This window comes from Bison bison, unplaced genomic scaffold, assembly GCF_000754665.1.
Source record: "Bison bison bison isolate TAMUID 2011002044 unplaced genomic scaffold, Bison_UMD1.0 scf7180017864118, whole genome shotgun sequence".
NCBI lineage: Eukaryota > Metazoa > Chordata > Mammalia > Artiodactyla > Bovidae > Bison > Bison bison.
In genome coordinates, this window is record NW_011494690.1 from 4,124,094 (window position 1) to 4,138,674 (window position 14,581).

Below are 14,581 nucleotides of genomic sequence, written 5' to 3' on the forward strand. Positions count from 1 at the left end.
CAGCAGTTTACAGGATCCACACAGTCAAAGGCTTTGGCATAGTCAATAAAGCAGAAACAGATGTTTTTCTGGAACTCTCTTGCTTTTTCCATGATCCAGTGAATGTTGGCAATTTGATCTCTGGTTCCTCTGCCTTTTCTAAAACCAGCTTGAACATCTGGAAGTTCACGGTTCACGTATTGCTGAAGCCTGGCTTGGAGAATTTTGAGCATTACTTTACTAGCGTGTGAGATGAGTGCAATTGTGCGGTAGTTTGAGCATTCTTTGGCATTGTCTTTCTTTGTGATTGGAACACCTTAGGAAATAATTAAATAATTAAACTCTCACAATAGTTGTATCCCTATGTTGCTGGTGCCAAAACTGAGATGCAGAGAAGTTGAGTAACTTGCTGAAGCTCCATAACTAATAACTGGCAGAGCCAGGACTCCAGTTCACACAGGCTGGCCCTAGAGCCCAAGCTCTCATATCCCTGAGCTCACATTTGTCAGAGATGACAGCTGTTTTCCTGATACCATATTAATAGTTTGGATTAGCTGATGTTTTGTAACTGAACTGAAGCTTAAGGTATGTGTCCATTAATGGTCAGAAATATCAATGGTAGGCTGAATGTACAGATGTAATTTGGTATTAGGAACTGATTTAGGTGTTTCCCAGGAAATCACCTCTGATGCTGAGAACTATTTTTGTGCCATTTTTCCTACTTGTTCTTTTTTTTCTCTTATTCCAGTACATGGGCTGTATTGAAGTGCTGCAATCAATGAGATCACTGGATTTTGGAATGAGAACCCAAGTTACAAGGTAAGAGAACAAAAATCTGACAAGCTTGGAGGACTATAGTCTAAAGTCACAAGAGTTTCTCCCTGCAGGAGTTTCATGCAAGGCTTCAAAGGCACTGTGGGTTTTTATTCGTAAGACTGGAAGGTCGAACAAAGCCCAGTGACCTTGTGAGTGGTTTTGACTCATCATGTGAAGGATTTCTCAATTGTGCAGCAGAGCATCTGCATTTCATAGGAGAACTGATAAGATGATGCACTCAGAGAAATAGCTGCTTTCCCAGATACTAGAAGTATTTAAAATAATATCTAGAAATGGACATTACAGGATCTCAGACCTGTTGAGGAAGTCTCTGAAAGTAACAGGAAAAAACTTTTCAAATCAGTAAGCCCAAGCTCGTCCCATTTATGGCATCCCTGACACAAGAAGCTGTCTATTCCTTGTCTGGGTCTCTTTCTTCCACATACAGTGAGCTGGATGGAAGAGTTGAACCAGTGGAGCCTTACCCAGAGTGGCCCCAGGAAGCTTAGGGAAAGAGCCAGAGTTATTATTACACAGAGTGCAGGTCAGAAGCAGAAGCACAAGGTATGGTTCTTTAAGGCCAAATTCAAAGCAGGCATGGAAAGGGGAATAACTGAGTGCTGAGACTGGTAACTGGGAAAATCACGAGGTGAGGGGCATGAAGTGAGAAGACTGGATTGATATGAATCAATATGATTCAGAATGAAGACTTGGACATCTGTGGTGTGTGGTGCCAATGTGCAATCCTCAGTGCCTGTCTGCTTCCATGGTTGCTGGTCACCATTTCCATTATGAAGAGAGGATAACTTTTCTTGATGCTCGTCCCATGGAATTTGAGTCCTGGAAAAATAGTCCTCTTAACCAAAAGATTTGGGGAAAGGAATCATATGCTCTTAAGGAGAGTCACGGTATTAAAGACCCTGAGAAGTCCTGTGCTGTAGTTTAAAAAGTGTTAACTTCATCAAGATTCTCTAAATTTATTTGGCCCCATAATTCTTTTTTTATGTAACATAAATAAATACTCCATGTATCTTTGTTCCATGAAATGAACTTTAAGAAAGGCTATTGTAGACTTTCTTGTTTACAATGCATTCAAATCTATCTTTCCAAACTTCTCACTGATATTTGGTACTCCCTCAGGAATTAAACAGATGAAGTCCCACTCATCCACCCTGTATTCTTGGTGCCTATTTCAGTTCTTGGCACCTGGAAGAGGCTCAATGGATATTTATGGAATAAATGCATGGCTCCACCTGACTGGTTTCCAGGATTTGGAAATGGCTATATTTTCCCTTTTCTTTTACAGTATCAGACCCTTCAACTATCCTTTAAATAAGGATATCCTTTAAGTAAGAGGTTTCTAGATTACTTCCTACCCTTTTAACCCTAATTTGGGCACATTTCAGGTTTTATTTCATTCTGATGATGCTTAATCTGGAGAAAGCCCTTCTCCAATCCTGAGGAAGTTACAGATGGGAGGAAGAGGGTCACCACTCCAGAAGCTTGGTCTAGGGGCACAATCCAAAGGAGTGCCACTGCCCATACCTGAGGTTGACTGTTTTTCTGTTCTTTCCCGCATCCATTCATTCATTGACTTATTCTCCTTCACTCAAATATTTATGGAGTGTTCATTAAGTGCCAAAAACTTTTCAAGAATTAAGGACACAGGCACCTCTGATCTTTTAGAACTTACATCATAGCTGGGGAAACAAACTATGGCAAGGAAGCAAATAAATATACAATATACTTTCAGGCAGTAATTAGTGCCATTACTATAATAATGGAGCAGGGTAAGAGGATAGAGATGTATGGGTGGGCTTTTAATTTATTTTTCTAGTTATAAATATACTATATATTTATTTAGAACACTTAGAAAATACAGATAAATATGAAAAAGAAAATCACTCATAATCTCACCTGGAAATAATGTCTATTAGCATTTTCTGCTTTGGAATAATACCCTTCTGATCTTTTCTTTATTACATGAGCTTACAATGATTTTTGCAGACAATCTGAAGAATATTTGATTCTGTTTCTCCCATGTTGACCATTTTTCCTGTTGCTAAATTTTCACAAGCATTTTTAAATTGTGGTAAAATATGTATAACGTAAAATTTACCACTTTAACAATTTTTAAGTATACAGTTCAGTGGTATTAAGTAAGTTCATGTCGTGCAACTGTCACCATCCTTCTCTAGAAGTTTTTCATCTTCTTAAATTGCAACTTTGTACATTAGATAATAACCCTTCATTCTCTCCTCCCCCAGCTCTGGCAACCACAGTTTTACTTTCTGTCTCTATGAATATGACTGCTATGGGTACTTCAGATAGATAGAGTTATATAGTATTTGTCCTTTTGTGACTGGTTTATTTCACGTAGCTTAATGGCTTCAAGGTTTAGAACTAGGTCAAACAATATAAATATTCTGAAGGCTTTAGACGCCAATTGCTAGGTTGTTCTGCAGAAGAACTGTAATAGTTGGTATCCTTCCTCCCTGTCGCGTATCTGTTTTTTTGTTACTATCTTTTATTTTTATTGTATTTAAATTAAAAAAAATTTTATATTGGAGTATAGTTGACCAACAATGTTGTGTTAGTTTCAGATGTACAGCCAAGTGATTTAGTTATACATATATCTATTCTTTTTCAGATCTTTCCCCCATATCGTTTATTATAGAGTACTGAGGAGAGTTCTCTGTTGTTTTTTTTTTTCCTTTAAAGAGATAGCCTTTATTTGAAGGATTTTTACACTGAAGAATTAAAAAAGTGGTAGGTTTTTGGAACTTACTGACCTGTATTGAAAAGGAACTGTTGACAAAGATTCACCAGAAATAATCTGAACAAGCAAGAAAATATAGTTAATACTACTGAAACCTACTAAAAAAGTTCCAGGACACACGGTTTCTCTGACATAACAATACCTCTAAGTGCTGTCGTGGATATGAAACTGACTGCTTGTTACTTTTTCTAAACAATCAGTGCTATAGTTAACAATATTCAATCACTTCTGTTCTTTCCTGAATATATAAAAATTAAAATACTAATTAAAAAACTAATATATTCTTCTCTTTAAATGTTTCTTACACATACAATTTCCATATTTTCGGTCAATAGTGATGTGGTTTAAGAGCTATTTCATTCACAAGTCAAACAACAATCTACCCAAAGGGAACTGATAGTCTTTAGGCTCATAGTGCAAATGAAGAGTTCGGGAATGCAGCAACTGACATTTCTAAAATACAAAACAGATCAAATTCTTAGGAGAGACATGCAATAAGCTCTATTAAGCAGCTGGCCACAGAACGAGAACATTGGATCATGTCACTGGTGATTTCAATGGGACGCCAGGTAGTTCCAAACTCAACTCGAACTCTCATCTTAGGCTTTGTATTTTGCTTTTCCAGTTTCAGTAATGACACACACGTGATTCAAGTCCCTGAAGTATTCATTATAGTCAAGGGCATATCCCACAACAAACTTGTCTGGAATTTCAAATCCAACAAAGTCTGGTCTATATCTAACACTTCGAGGGGTCCTTTTCACCAGCAAGCTCGAAACCTTGACCATCTTTGGTTTATGCTTCTTGACCAAGGAAAGCAAAGTCTGCATTGTCTTCCCAGTGTCAATTATATCTTCTACAATCAAGACATTCTTTCCAGTTAAAGTTGAGAGATCATCTCCACCAATTACTTTTATCTCGCCTGTTGACTGGTCATTATAGTAGCTCTTCAGTCTGATAAAATCTACAGTCATAGGAATGGATTTGTCACTATTTCTGTTTAGTGCTTTGATGTAATCCAACAGGTCAGCAAAGAACTTATAGCCCCCCTTGAGCACACAGAGGGCCACAAGGTGATGGCCACCCATGTCCTTCATCACATCTCGAGCCAGTTGTTCGGTCCTGTCCATAATTAGTCCATGAGGAACAAACACCTTCTGCAAATCCTCAGCATAATGATTGGTTTTACAAAATAAATCTAGGTCATAACCTGGTTCATCATTGCTATTCACCACGCTGGGGCTGTGGGCCGCCATAACGTAACCGGCTGGTGCGCAGGCTGAAGGCAGTCTGGGGCTGATTATTTTATATATATCAGTGTGTGTATGTTAATCCCAACCTCCTAATTCCTATCTTTAAAAAATATTTATGAATTTGTAAGTCTATATTTTCCTATTGTTTAATAAATGGCAAAAGACTATTTTTTTCTCTGCCATGAAGATTCAGTTTATGAATAATATATAGATCCAAGGGAAAGTGGCTAGTATCTGGATATTGTTTCTTGTAGATGTGTCGATAATTCCTTGTAGATTCTGGCATTGTAGATTGTGTTTTGGGCAGATTTGTGGAAGCTTGAGAGTGGCTCACTTTCCATAAAACCTTTAGTTTCCACCCTACTTCACAAATATTTACTCTTTCCTTCTCTCCATTTTTCTTTATCTCCTCTCCTTTCTTCTTTCAACATATATATATTTTCACATTCATCCACTATTCAAGTTGCTTTATTATCAATTGTTTTGGATGTTATTAATACATAACTGTGGAATCAGGTTCAAATTGTTTAAAATTTCAATGTCACATAGTCACTGAGTTTCATTTAGCTCATAATCCTACTTAATCTAAGAAAAAAAAGTTCAATGGACCAGGTAGAATTCTAAAAGAAAGAACTTCATTTTGTGTGACCACAGCTGTGTGTGTGTGCTTAGTCGCTCGGTCATGTCCAACTCTTTGCGACCCCATGGACTGCAGCCCACCAGGCTCCTCTGTCCATGGACTGTTCCAGGCAAGAATACTGGTGTGGGTTTCCATTCCCTTCTCCAGGGGATCTTCCTGACCCAGGATCAAACCCAGGTTTCCTGCATTATAGGCAGATTCTTTCCTGCCTGAGCCATGCCCACGGTTATCTCCCGACATTTACCATCAAGCAGAAGATTAATCCAGTGTGGATGCTGATAAGCTGGTGTAGCTAATTCCTGCTCTGGATACAAACAGATGTATTCAGTCTGATGTCCTGTCCATGTTAATTCATCTTCCCATCTCTATACTAGCTGGTACACTGTTCCAGTTAATAGAGAGACAGCAGTATGAAGTTCTGGAATAAAGGAGGATCCATGGTTAACAAACAACATTTGGGTCAGCCGTTGAAACAGAAGAGAAAAATGGAGTCAATTCTTATCTTTATGAGGGATCTTTCTACCAATTGTTTGGGGGTTGAATTCACAGGACCTCTGGAGCATAGAAAATACTCACAGAAGAGAAAAAGAGAAAGAAAGACAAGGAGGCCATATACTATGTTGGCAGTTCCAGATTATAATCTTTTCAAGGCTCTTAGCAGGCTTCTCTGACTTCTGATTTAGTCACTGGGGAGCCCTTCCAATGGCTTTTACTATTGTTCCTCCACAAATTCTCACCCAGACATTTAACCACTTGACTGATTTAGGACCAGATCTTAATTTTTAATAATCTAGTTTATGCAAAAGGGCAAAGAAGGAGGTTGTTCCTAATAGAAAAGAGAAACAAGGTGATTAGGAAAACAAAGACTCACAGTGATAGTTTGCCTTCAAGAGTCTGGAAAACAATGTCAAAACGAAATAAGAGAAGGGGAAAATGAAAACCTTACTAAGAGTGACATAGTCATTCCTCTCTTTAACAAAAACATTCCCATCATAATTTTTATTTTGGGGGGAGGGATTCAAAAAATTTAGTAGCCTTATCTCATTTAATCTCCAATAAAAACTCTCATTCTAGGAACTTCCCTGGTGGTACAGTGGCTAGGACTCTACGCTTTGACTGAAGAGGGCTTGGGTTTAATCCCTGGTCTGGGAACTAAGATCCCACCTGTCACATGGCATAGCTTGCTGCCTCCTCCACCAAAAAACAAAAAACAAAAAACAAACACCTTTCATTCTACTAATGAGGAAATGAAATTTAGATTAAGTTGCCCAAAGTCATACAATGAATAGGCACAAAGGTGGAACTTTAGCCTAGCACTACAAGAATCAAGAAACTTTGCTCTTTGCTGCTGTTTTAGTATGCCATTATAGTTACATGGTATTTTCCCCTTTAATTTACTTATTGTAGAGAAGTTCATTAATAGATTTTATAGTATGGAACAATCATTGAATTCCTGCTATAAACACTTCTTAATTTTCATATCATCATAGGTAGTAGTTACATACACATTGTTAATATTTTATTTCAAATTTTTGCATCCTTATAATAAGTGAGTGTTCTTTTTGAACTATACTCACGAAGTTTTGGTTTCAGGAATAAGTTAGACTAATACAAATGATTTCAGAACATGTCCATATTTTCTGTGTACTGCAGCACTTTAAACAATATTGGAATTATCCACTACTTAAACAGTCTTTGGTACTAGCCCAAACAACTCTCTGGACCTATTAGAGTGTTACCTCCATTGTCAAATCTTCTTTTTTTTATTAGTATTTTCAAATTTCTTATCCTTTGGTAAAATAATTTGGATAATTTTACCTTAAAAGTTGGGTATTTTACTTAGATTTTTCAAATTTATCACAAAATGTTGGCCACAGTATTTGTATCTAATTTTTAAATAGTCTCTATATATGTGATTATGCTTTCTTCTACATTTCTAATCTGTGTGTGATCTTTTTAAATCAGATTTGCCAGTGGTTTGTTTATACTATTGCTCTTTTGAAAGAACCAGGTTTGGTTTTATTATTCAAATCTACTTGATTTTTTGTTTTCTAATTCATTTATTTCCCCTCTAGCTTTAGTATATCTTTCCTCCTTTTTAAGTCTATTTTATGCTGTTCTTTCTTTAATTTCTTAAGATTATTCTTTCATAATTTCTTTATTTTTATTTTTTATCAGTTTTACTAAGATATAATTGACATATAACAAACACTGTGTAAGTTTAAGATATACAACAAAATGATTTGACATATATATCATGAAATAATTGTCAATAAATTTAGTAAACACCATCATCTCATATAAATACAAGGTTGATTAAAGAAACAGAAAAAAATTTTTTTCCTTGCCATGAGACCTCTTAGGGTTTACTCTCTTAACAATGTCCATATATAATGTATGACAGTGTTATTTGACATATCATACATTACTTCCCAAGTACTTATTTATCAACTGAAAGTTTATACCTTTTGACTGACTTCATCCAATTCTCCTTTCCTCCACTTCTGGCCTTTGGTAATCACAAATCTGATTTTTTTTAATGAGTTTTTGTTTGTTTTGGCAGTATAATTGACCTACAACATTATGTTAATTCCTGGTGTATACCAGGATAACATAGTGTTGTATACCATAGTGATTTGGTATTTCTATACATTTCAAAATGATCACCATGGTAAGTCTAATGACCATTCATCATGATTTTTAAAACAAAGATAAACAAAACAAAACAAAAAACCCTAATTTGATCTGAAGCGCACAGACACACAAAAAATTATCTCACAAAAACCTAAAGCTCACTCCCTCCCTTGCATAAGCATTCACATCATGCAAAAAAGAAAAAAAGTCTTCCCTCTCCCACTAAGGATGCCTTCTTCTTTGTGTCTGGGTGAGAACCTGCCTCTGATATAGAAGAAGGAATAAATTATATGTCAGGGTAAACCCAATAAGTGAAGCTGGTGGAACAGGGCTTGGTTTTCAACCCTGAAGATCAGAACTTCATAGGAAACATGGAGGGACTATTTAGTTCATCCCCACGGGACAGAATTTATCCCAAGGGCAGGGCATACTGTTGGTGGGAGGGCCTCCAGATCATTGTCTTACTACACTGTCCTCCTCCTGTATTTATTGCTTTACATATGTAACTCATACTTGGCAATAAATTCAGCCAGTCTAAGTACAAAGCACCCAGCACAGGATCTGTCCATGCCAGGCTCCAGGAGAGCTGGGAAACAGTGGTCTGTGGTGGGTTTTTGCCTCATTCCTGTGATGGCCACCCCTGGGGGAAGGAAAAGGAGGTGTTAGAGGGTGGGTGGTGAGTGCTTCCTTTTGGGGTCTTGTCTTTAATTCATTTTCCCTAGCTGATCATAAGGGTTATTTATCTGCCACATTCCATTCCATGGGGTAGAAGACCCAGAGTAGTATTTTTTGGAACTACTGTCAATGGTAAGCAGGCTATAATGAGTGATTGGTACTAAGTAAAGCAGCAAGGAAGTAGAGATCATAATTCAGAGGATGTTGTAATTGGACTAATTTCCTGTTTGTAATGTTATTGCTCCTGAGCACTGATTCTGCAAATTTAATTCACTGTCTTAAAATTTTGATTCTTTGGCTTCAGCAGGACATTAAAGGCACTTTTTCAGAGATAAATGTATACTTGTGTGTGTGTGAACAACCATTACAGGCAAAGCAGAGCCAAAATGCAGCTGAAATGAACATTTACCTGTGCATGAGGTTTGTAAGCAATATGAATGTCAGGAGGGAGAGTATTCTGTAGAGGTCAGATATCTGCATGCTGGGTGGCTAAACTCAGATATCTGTTTGTTTGAAGACAGGATGGCATTTATTTAATTTTCCTGAGGAATGTATGAATGAGATTGATTATAGCTATGCATGGATAAGCATGTGTACATCTGTGTAAAATTTGGAGTTATTTCCAGCATCTGGTGTGTGAGTTTGTGTTAACTTGTGAGGAGACTATGCAGTGAGGAGTGGGACTGCAGCTCACATGGCACTCAAAGTAAAGACTCCAGAGCGGGGATAAAGAGTTTATTAATTTGCCAGACCAGGGGACACCCCCCAGTGAAGACATTTACTGAGAACAGTGGCAAGGAGAAAAACATCAAGAGTGTTAAAGTTTTAGTTCATAGTGGTCATGCTAAGAATTAATACTTACCAGAACAGAATGTACATGGTTGGATAAAGCAAGTTTCATTGTTCATTGGTCAGAAAGGAATGTGAAGACCTCAGCAAGGGTCTGGGTTCCCAGGGTCAAGATTAATGACCTTTATCAGCTGGTGAGACCAGTTACAGTGATACATGACAGTCAGATCCTCCTTGGCAGGCACTGATGTAAGTGGAAGTACTTCCTCTCACACAGGTGTAGACATCAGGAAACCCTCGTGGAGGTTTCATGTGTGTGTGTGAACGTGTGGATAACGACAACTTCTGCTAGTTTCAAGCTGTGCTGACCCCGGTTCCTCACAGCCTCTTTAGGACTGAGATCTCGCTTCTCAGATATCTGAGATGAAATAGCCAATTACATCCCTTTCAGAAGTCTTCAAAGATACAGTAATTTTAAAAAATGTTTGCAAGCAATTGAGAAGGATTCTGATAGGATGACAGAGTCAAATACACAGAGAGAGGGTGTGGGAGTCAAGGGCTCCTTTTGCTCACAGTCATTAGCACAATGTCACACGCAGGTGCACTTTGAGCACAAGTAGGACCAAGAATGGCACCCCACTGCAGTGTTCTTGCCTGGAGAATCCCAGGGACGGAGCAGCCTGGTGGGCTGCCATCTATGGGGTCGCACAGAGTCGGACACGAATGAAGCGACTTAGCAGCAGCAGCAGCAGGACCAAGAAACACAGTCACTAAGGCAACCCACAGAATGGAGTGGAAAAATATTTCTTAAATCAGATCTCTGATAAGGAATTAATATTCAGAATATATAAAGAACTCCTACAATTCAACAGCAGGAAACCAAACAGCCCTATTAAAAACTGGGCAAAGGACTTGAATAGACATTTCTCTAAAGAAGACACACGAATAGACAATAAGCACATGAAAAGATGCCTAACACAACTAATCATTAGGGAAATGTAATAAAAACCACCGTGAAATAGTACTTCACACTCATTAGAATGGCTGTTATTTAGAAGAAACCCCCCAAACAACAACAAAAAACTTTTAATTTAACAAATTAAATGTTGACAAGGTTGTTAGAAATTGGAACTCTTATGCACTGCTGGTGGCAATGTAAAATGGTGCAGCTGCTGTGGAAAACAATATGGCAGTTCCTAAAAAATTAAAAATAAAATTATCTTATGATTGAACAATTCCACTTCTGTGTGTATATTTAAAAGAATTGAAAGCAGGTACTTGGATGTTTGTACACCTATGCTTATAGCAGCATTATTCACAGACTCATAAGATGAAAGCAACCCAAGTATCCATTGATGGGTGAATGGATAAACAAAACATGGTATATAACATGGTATATACATACAGTGGAACATTAGCCTTTAAAAAGAAGGAAATCCTGCCGGTTTTGATGACCTGGATGCAATTGGAGGACATTATGCTAAGTGAAATAAGTCAGACAGAGAAAGATGAATACTGCATGATATCACTTATGTGTGTAATCTTTTTATAAAAAGTCCAACTCATAGCAACAGAGTAGAATGGTGGTTACCAAAGGATGGGGCATCGTGAGGCTGGGAAATGGGGAGCTATTGGTTAAGAACAAGCTTTTGTTTAAGATGATTAAGGCCTTTATGATCTAATGTATAGCATAGTGACTATAGCATACTAATGCAGTGACTAATACTGCATTGTATAATACAATTTAAATTTGCCAACAGAGTAGATTCTAAGCAATCTCACCAAAAAAAAGAGGTAAATATGTGAGCTGATAGATGTGCTCATTAACTTGATTGTGGGAATTCTTTCACAATATACACAGCTATTAAACTATCACATTGTATACTTTTAAATATATTATGATTTTATTTGTCAATTATATCTCAATAAAGCTGCAAAAAAGTAAATTTTTACACATGCTATAGCATGAATAAACCTTGTGTTAGTCCATTCAGGCTTCTGTAACAAAATACTACAGATAGAGTAGCTTATAAACAACAGATGTTTATTTCTAACAGCTCTGGAGATTGGATGTCTGAGATCAAGGTGTCAACATGGTGGGGTGAGGGCCTTTTTCTGGATGACAGAATGATCATATCCTTCCTTGCAGAGGGCCTAGGGGGTTCTGTGGTACCTCTTTTATAAGAGCATTAACCTCCATCATGAGGGCCCCACCCTCATGACCTAATTGATTCCCAAAGGCCCCAATTACTAGTACTGTCATCTTTGGGTGTTAGGATTTCAACATAGAAATTTTGGGGAGATAGAAACATTCAGCCTACTGCAAAGCTTGAGGATATTCTGCTAAGGAAAAATGCAAAAAGACAAATACAAAGACAAAGACAAAAAAGTAGTCTGATTTCCCTTGTATGAAGTGCCTAGAGTAGTCAGATCTAGAGACAGAAAGTAGATTGGTAGTTGCCAGGGGTTAGAGGGAAAGGGGATTAGTGCTTCATGGGTACAGAGTTTTAGTTTGGGAAGGTGAAAAAAAAGTTCTAGAGATGAGTGGTGCTGATGATTGCATGACAATGTGAATGTACTTAATGCCACTGAACTATACACTTAAAAATTATTAAAATGGTAAATTTTATGGATGTGTACTATATATGTGTTTTACAACAATTTTTAAAAAGCGTTGGTTACTAGATGAGTTATATTTTTGAAGTATTCAAGGTTGTCTAAGTTTGTTTTGCTGAAAGTGTGCAAAGCCAGTAAGAGAAGGACAGCTGAAGTGTCAAGGCCTGTTTCTAGCAGGTCCCACAGCTGAGATAATTTGGGGAAAAGTGCATGTAGTCTGTTCTAATTTCTTGAAGCCCAACCAGAAACTCTGCTGGCCAAGAGGGCTGCTGCAGGACAGGAGGTGAAAGTAGTTAACAGTAGCTGATATTTGTTTCACTTGCCTTGCTCTCTTATGAAGCACATGATCACCCTGAGAAGAACGTACTGTAATTTTGAGCAGGGGATGCTGAGGCTCAGAGAAGTCTTTGGGACCATCCCCAGACCACACAGCTATTTCCCTGAACTCAAACCCAGGAACCCTTATACCAAATCCTGTCCCTATAGCACTTAATGTTTTCTAGTGACATTGTTTTGGTTTGAAGCTAAGAAACTGCTCTTATAGCTGTGGATAGACTAAGATGATGGGGGACAGTGCAGGCAGTAAATGCAGGCCTGACCCACCTTTTAAAAATCACTTCTAAGTGAGGAAACAACTCAGCTATGACCATCTCCATCGCTGATGTCAGGCCTCTGGGACATCTGATTTCTAACATTCTTTTTCACTATATTTTTCTGATTATAAATACTAAAATTGGCTTATTGTGGGAACTGAGAGATAGGGTAAAATTAAAGAAAAAATAAACAAATTGCTGGAGGTAACTAGTAGTGGTAGTTTGGTGTAAGATTTTTCCAGTCATTTGTTTGAAAGCTAAGGTGAGATTAGATAGTGTGTATTAATTTGTAACATGCTTTTATCATCTAATGTACACATTTTCTAGGTCATTATGTATGAATAGTACTTGCTTTGACCTGAGCTTTAAGGTGTAAGAAATAATTTTAAGTACATCTCCTTGCCGTGGGTATATTTATTAAGAGTCTTTGGCTTTAAGTAGCAGAAAGTAACTCTGCCTAGGTAAGCCAAAAGGGGAATTTCCTGAAAGGATATTGAGGCAGCTCCTGGAATCTGAGAAGTGGACCATCAAACAGATAAGAAGGATAGAGTCAGGACTGCAGGGCTGCAGGGATTCCCTACCTCTGGTTTTCTCAATTCCAGATGTCAAATTCCCAGGTAGGATGGTGACTGGGGCCCAATGCTGGGCCAGTCAGCCTCGGCCAGGACAGAGTTGCGTTGTGGCAAAATGATAGTTCCGTAACACGTGAATATTGTGCTTGTGCATGTGCTAAGTTGCTTCAGTCGTGTCCAACTCTGTGCGACCCTGTAGACTGCAACCTGCCTGGCCTCTCTGCCCATGGAATTCTCCAAGCAAGAGTATGGAGTGGATTGCCATGCCCTTCTCCAGCTCTCGTATATTGGGAAGGGCGATTACTGGGAGGAGGAAAAAGTAGCTTGTAAAATGCCAGTAGTAAATGCAGTAAAAAATAGATTCCTACCTCAAAGGGAAAAGAAGACAATAGATCACTTTCTTTGAATACCTTAAAAAAAAAGATTGGACATATTTAAATCATCCCCCAAATGCTCCACTAAAATTTAAGGTTTTCTGAATTGTTAATCGAAATGTTATTAATTTTTGAACACAATTCAATTGACCTGTATGTCGATGCAGTGTTTGTGTATTTCAAGAAACATTGAGGCTACATGTGTAGGTATTGTGTATTTTATGCAGTTTTTATGGGATGCAGGGCATTATTCTAGTGTTTTACGTATTTGTAGAGGTTTATAAAATGGTGATTAGTTTTGTTAATTCTCTTTATAGTATCTATATTTGATTTGTTGAGAAATCCTTTGTCAGGAATGAAACTTCCAATTAAAATGTTTTTTCCATGGAAAATATGATCCACTTTATGAAATTGTTTCTAAAAACATGTTGCAGCTGAAATCAGAACCTGCTAATTTATCCATATGAATCTACAGAAACTTACAGATGTGCATATATTATCATGTGAACACATATGCACTCTTCCTCTAACAGGCAGTATACACACTTCACCTGATCTAAGTGAGACTAGTTAGCTATCTGTCCATATCTAAGTATGGATTTCAGTGGATCGCCTCAAGTGTTTGAGGAGAAACAGATTAATTTAGAGCTTAAAATGCATGAATGTTAAAGTGTATGCATTTGGGGACGACCTCAGTATTTTTAGCTTCAATTGCTGAATGAAATAACTTTTTCCGGTGATTTTTTTTCCCTCAAGCCTTCTTTACTGTGCAGAGCCAGTTGAGAATATATTCTGGTATCTCCCTTTTTGGCCCTTTTTGGTTTCCTTTAAAAGTCAGTACTGAATGTTTGTAATACCCCA

At 37.7% G+C, this 14,581-nt stretch overlaps 2 protein-coding genes across 2 annotated transcripts in view; one reads left to right on the forward strand and one right to left on the reverse strand.

Moving 5' to 3' along the window:
- SHC4 (SHC (Src homology 2 domain containing) family, member 4) overlaps positions 1 to 14,581 on the forward strand; it is a 134,046-nt gene that overhangs the window by 48,207 nt on the left and 71,258 nt on the right. The window contains exon 2 of the mRNA XM_010839528.1: positions 728 to 798. Coding sequence (XP_010837830.1) covers positions 728 to 798 — 71 coding nt within the window. The remainder of the gene's footprint in view (positions 1 to 727; positions 799 to 14,581) is intronic.
- Positions 4,053 to 4,865, reverse strand: LOC104988262 (hypoxanthine-guanine phosphoribosyltransferase). Its single transcript, XM_010839527.1, has one exon. It carries the CDS (start codon positions 4,828 to 4,830, stop codon positions 4,174 to 4,176), a length of 657 nt encoding a protein of 218 aa, XP_010837829.1. The 5' UTR covers positions 4,831 to 4,865; the 3' UTR covers positions 4,053 to 4,173.

What these genes read in the sequence shown, in the direction of transcription:
- LOC104988262 (XM_010839527.1), bottom strand. Translation starts at nt 4,830, where the DNA reads ATGGCGGCCCACAGCCCCAGCGTGGTGAATAGCAATGATGAACCAGGT.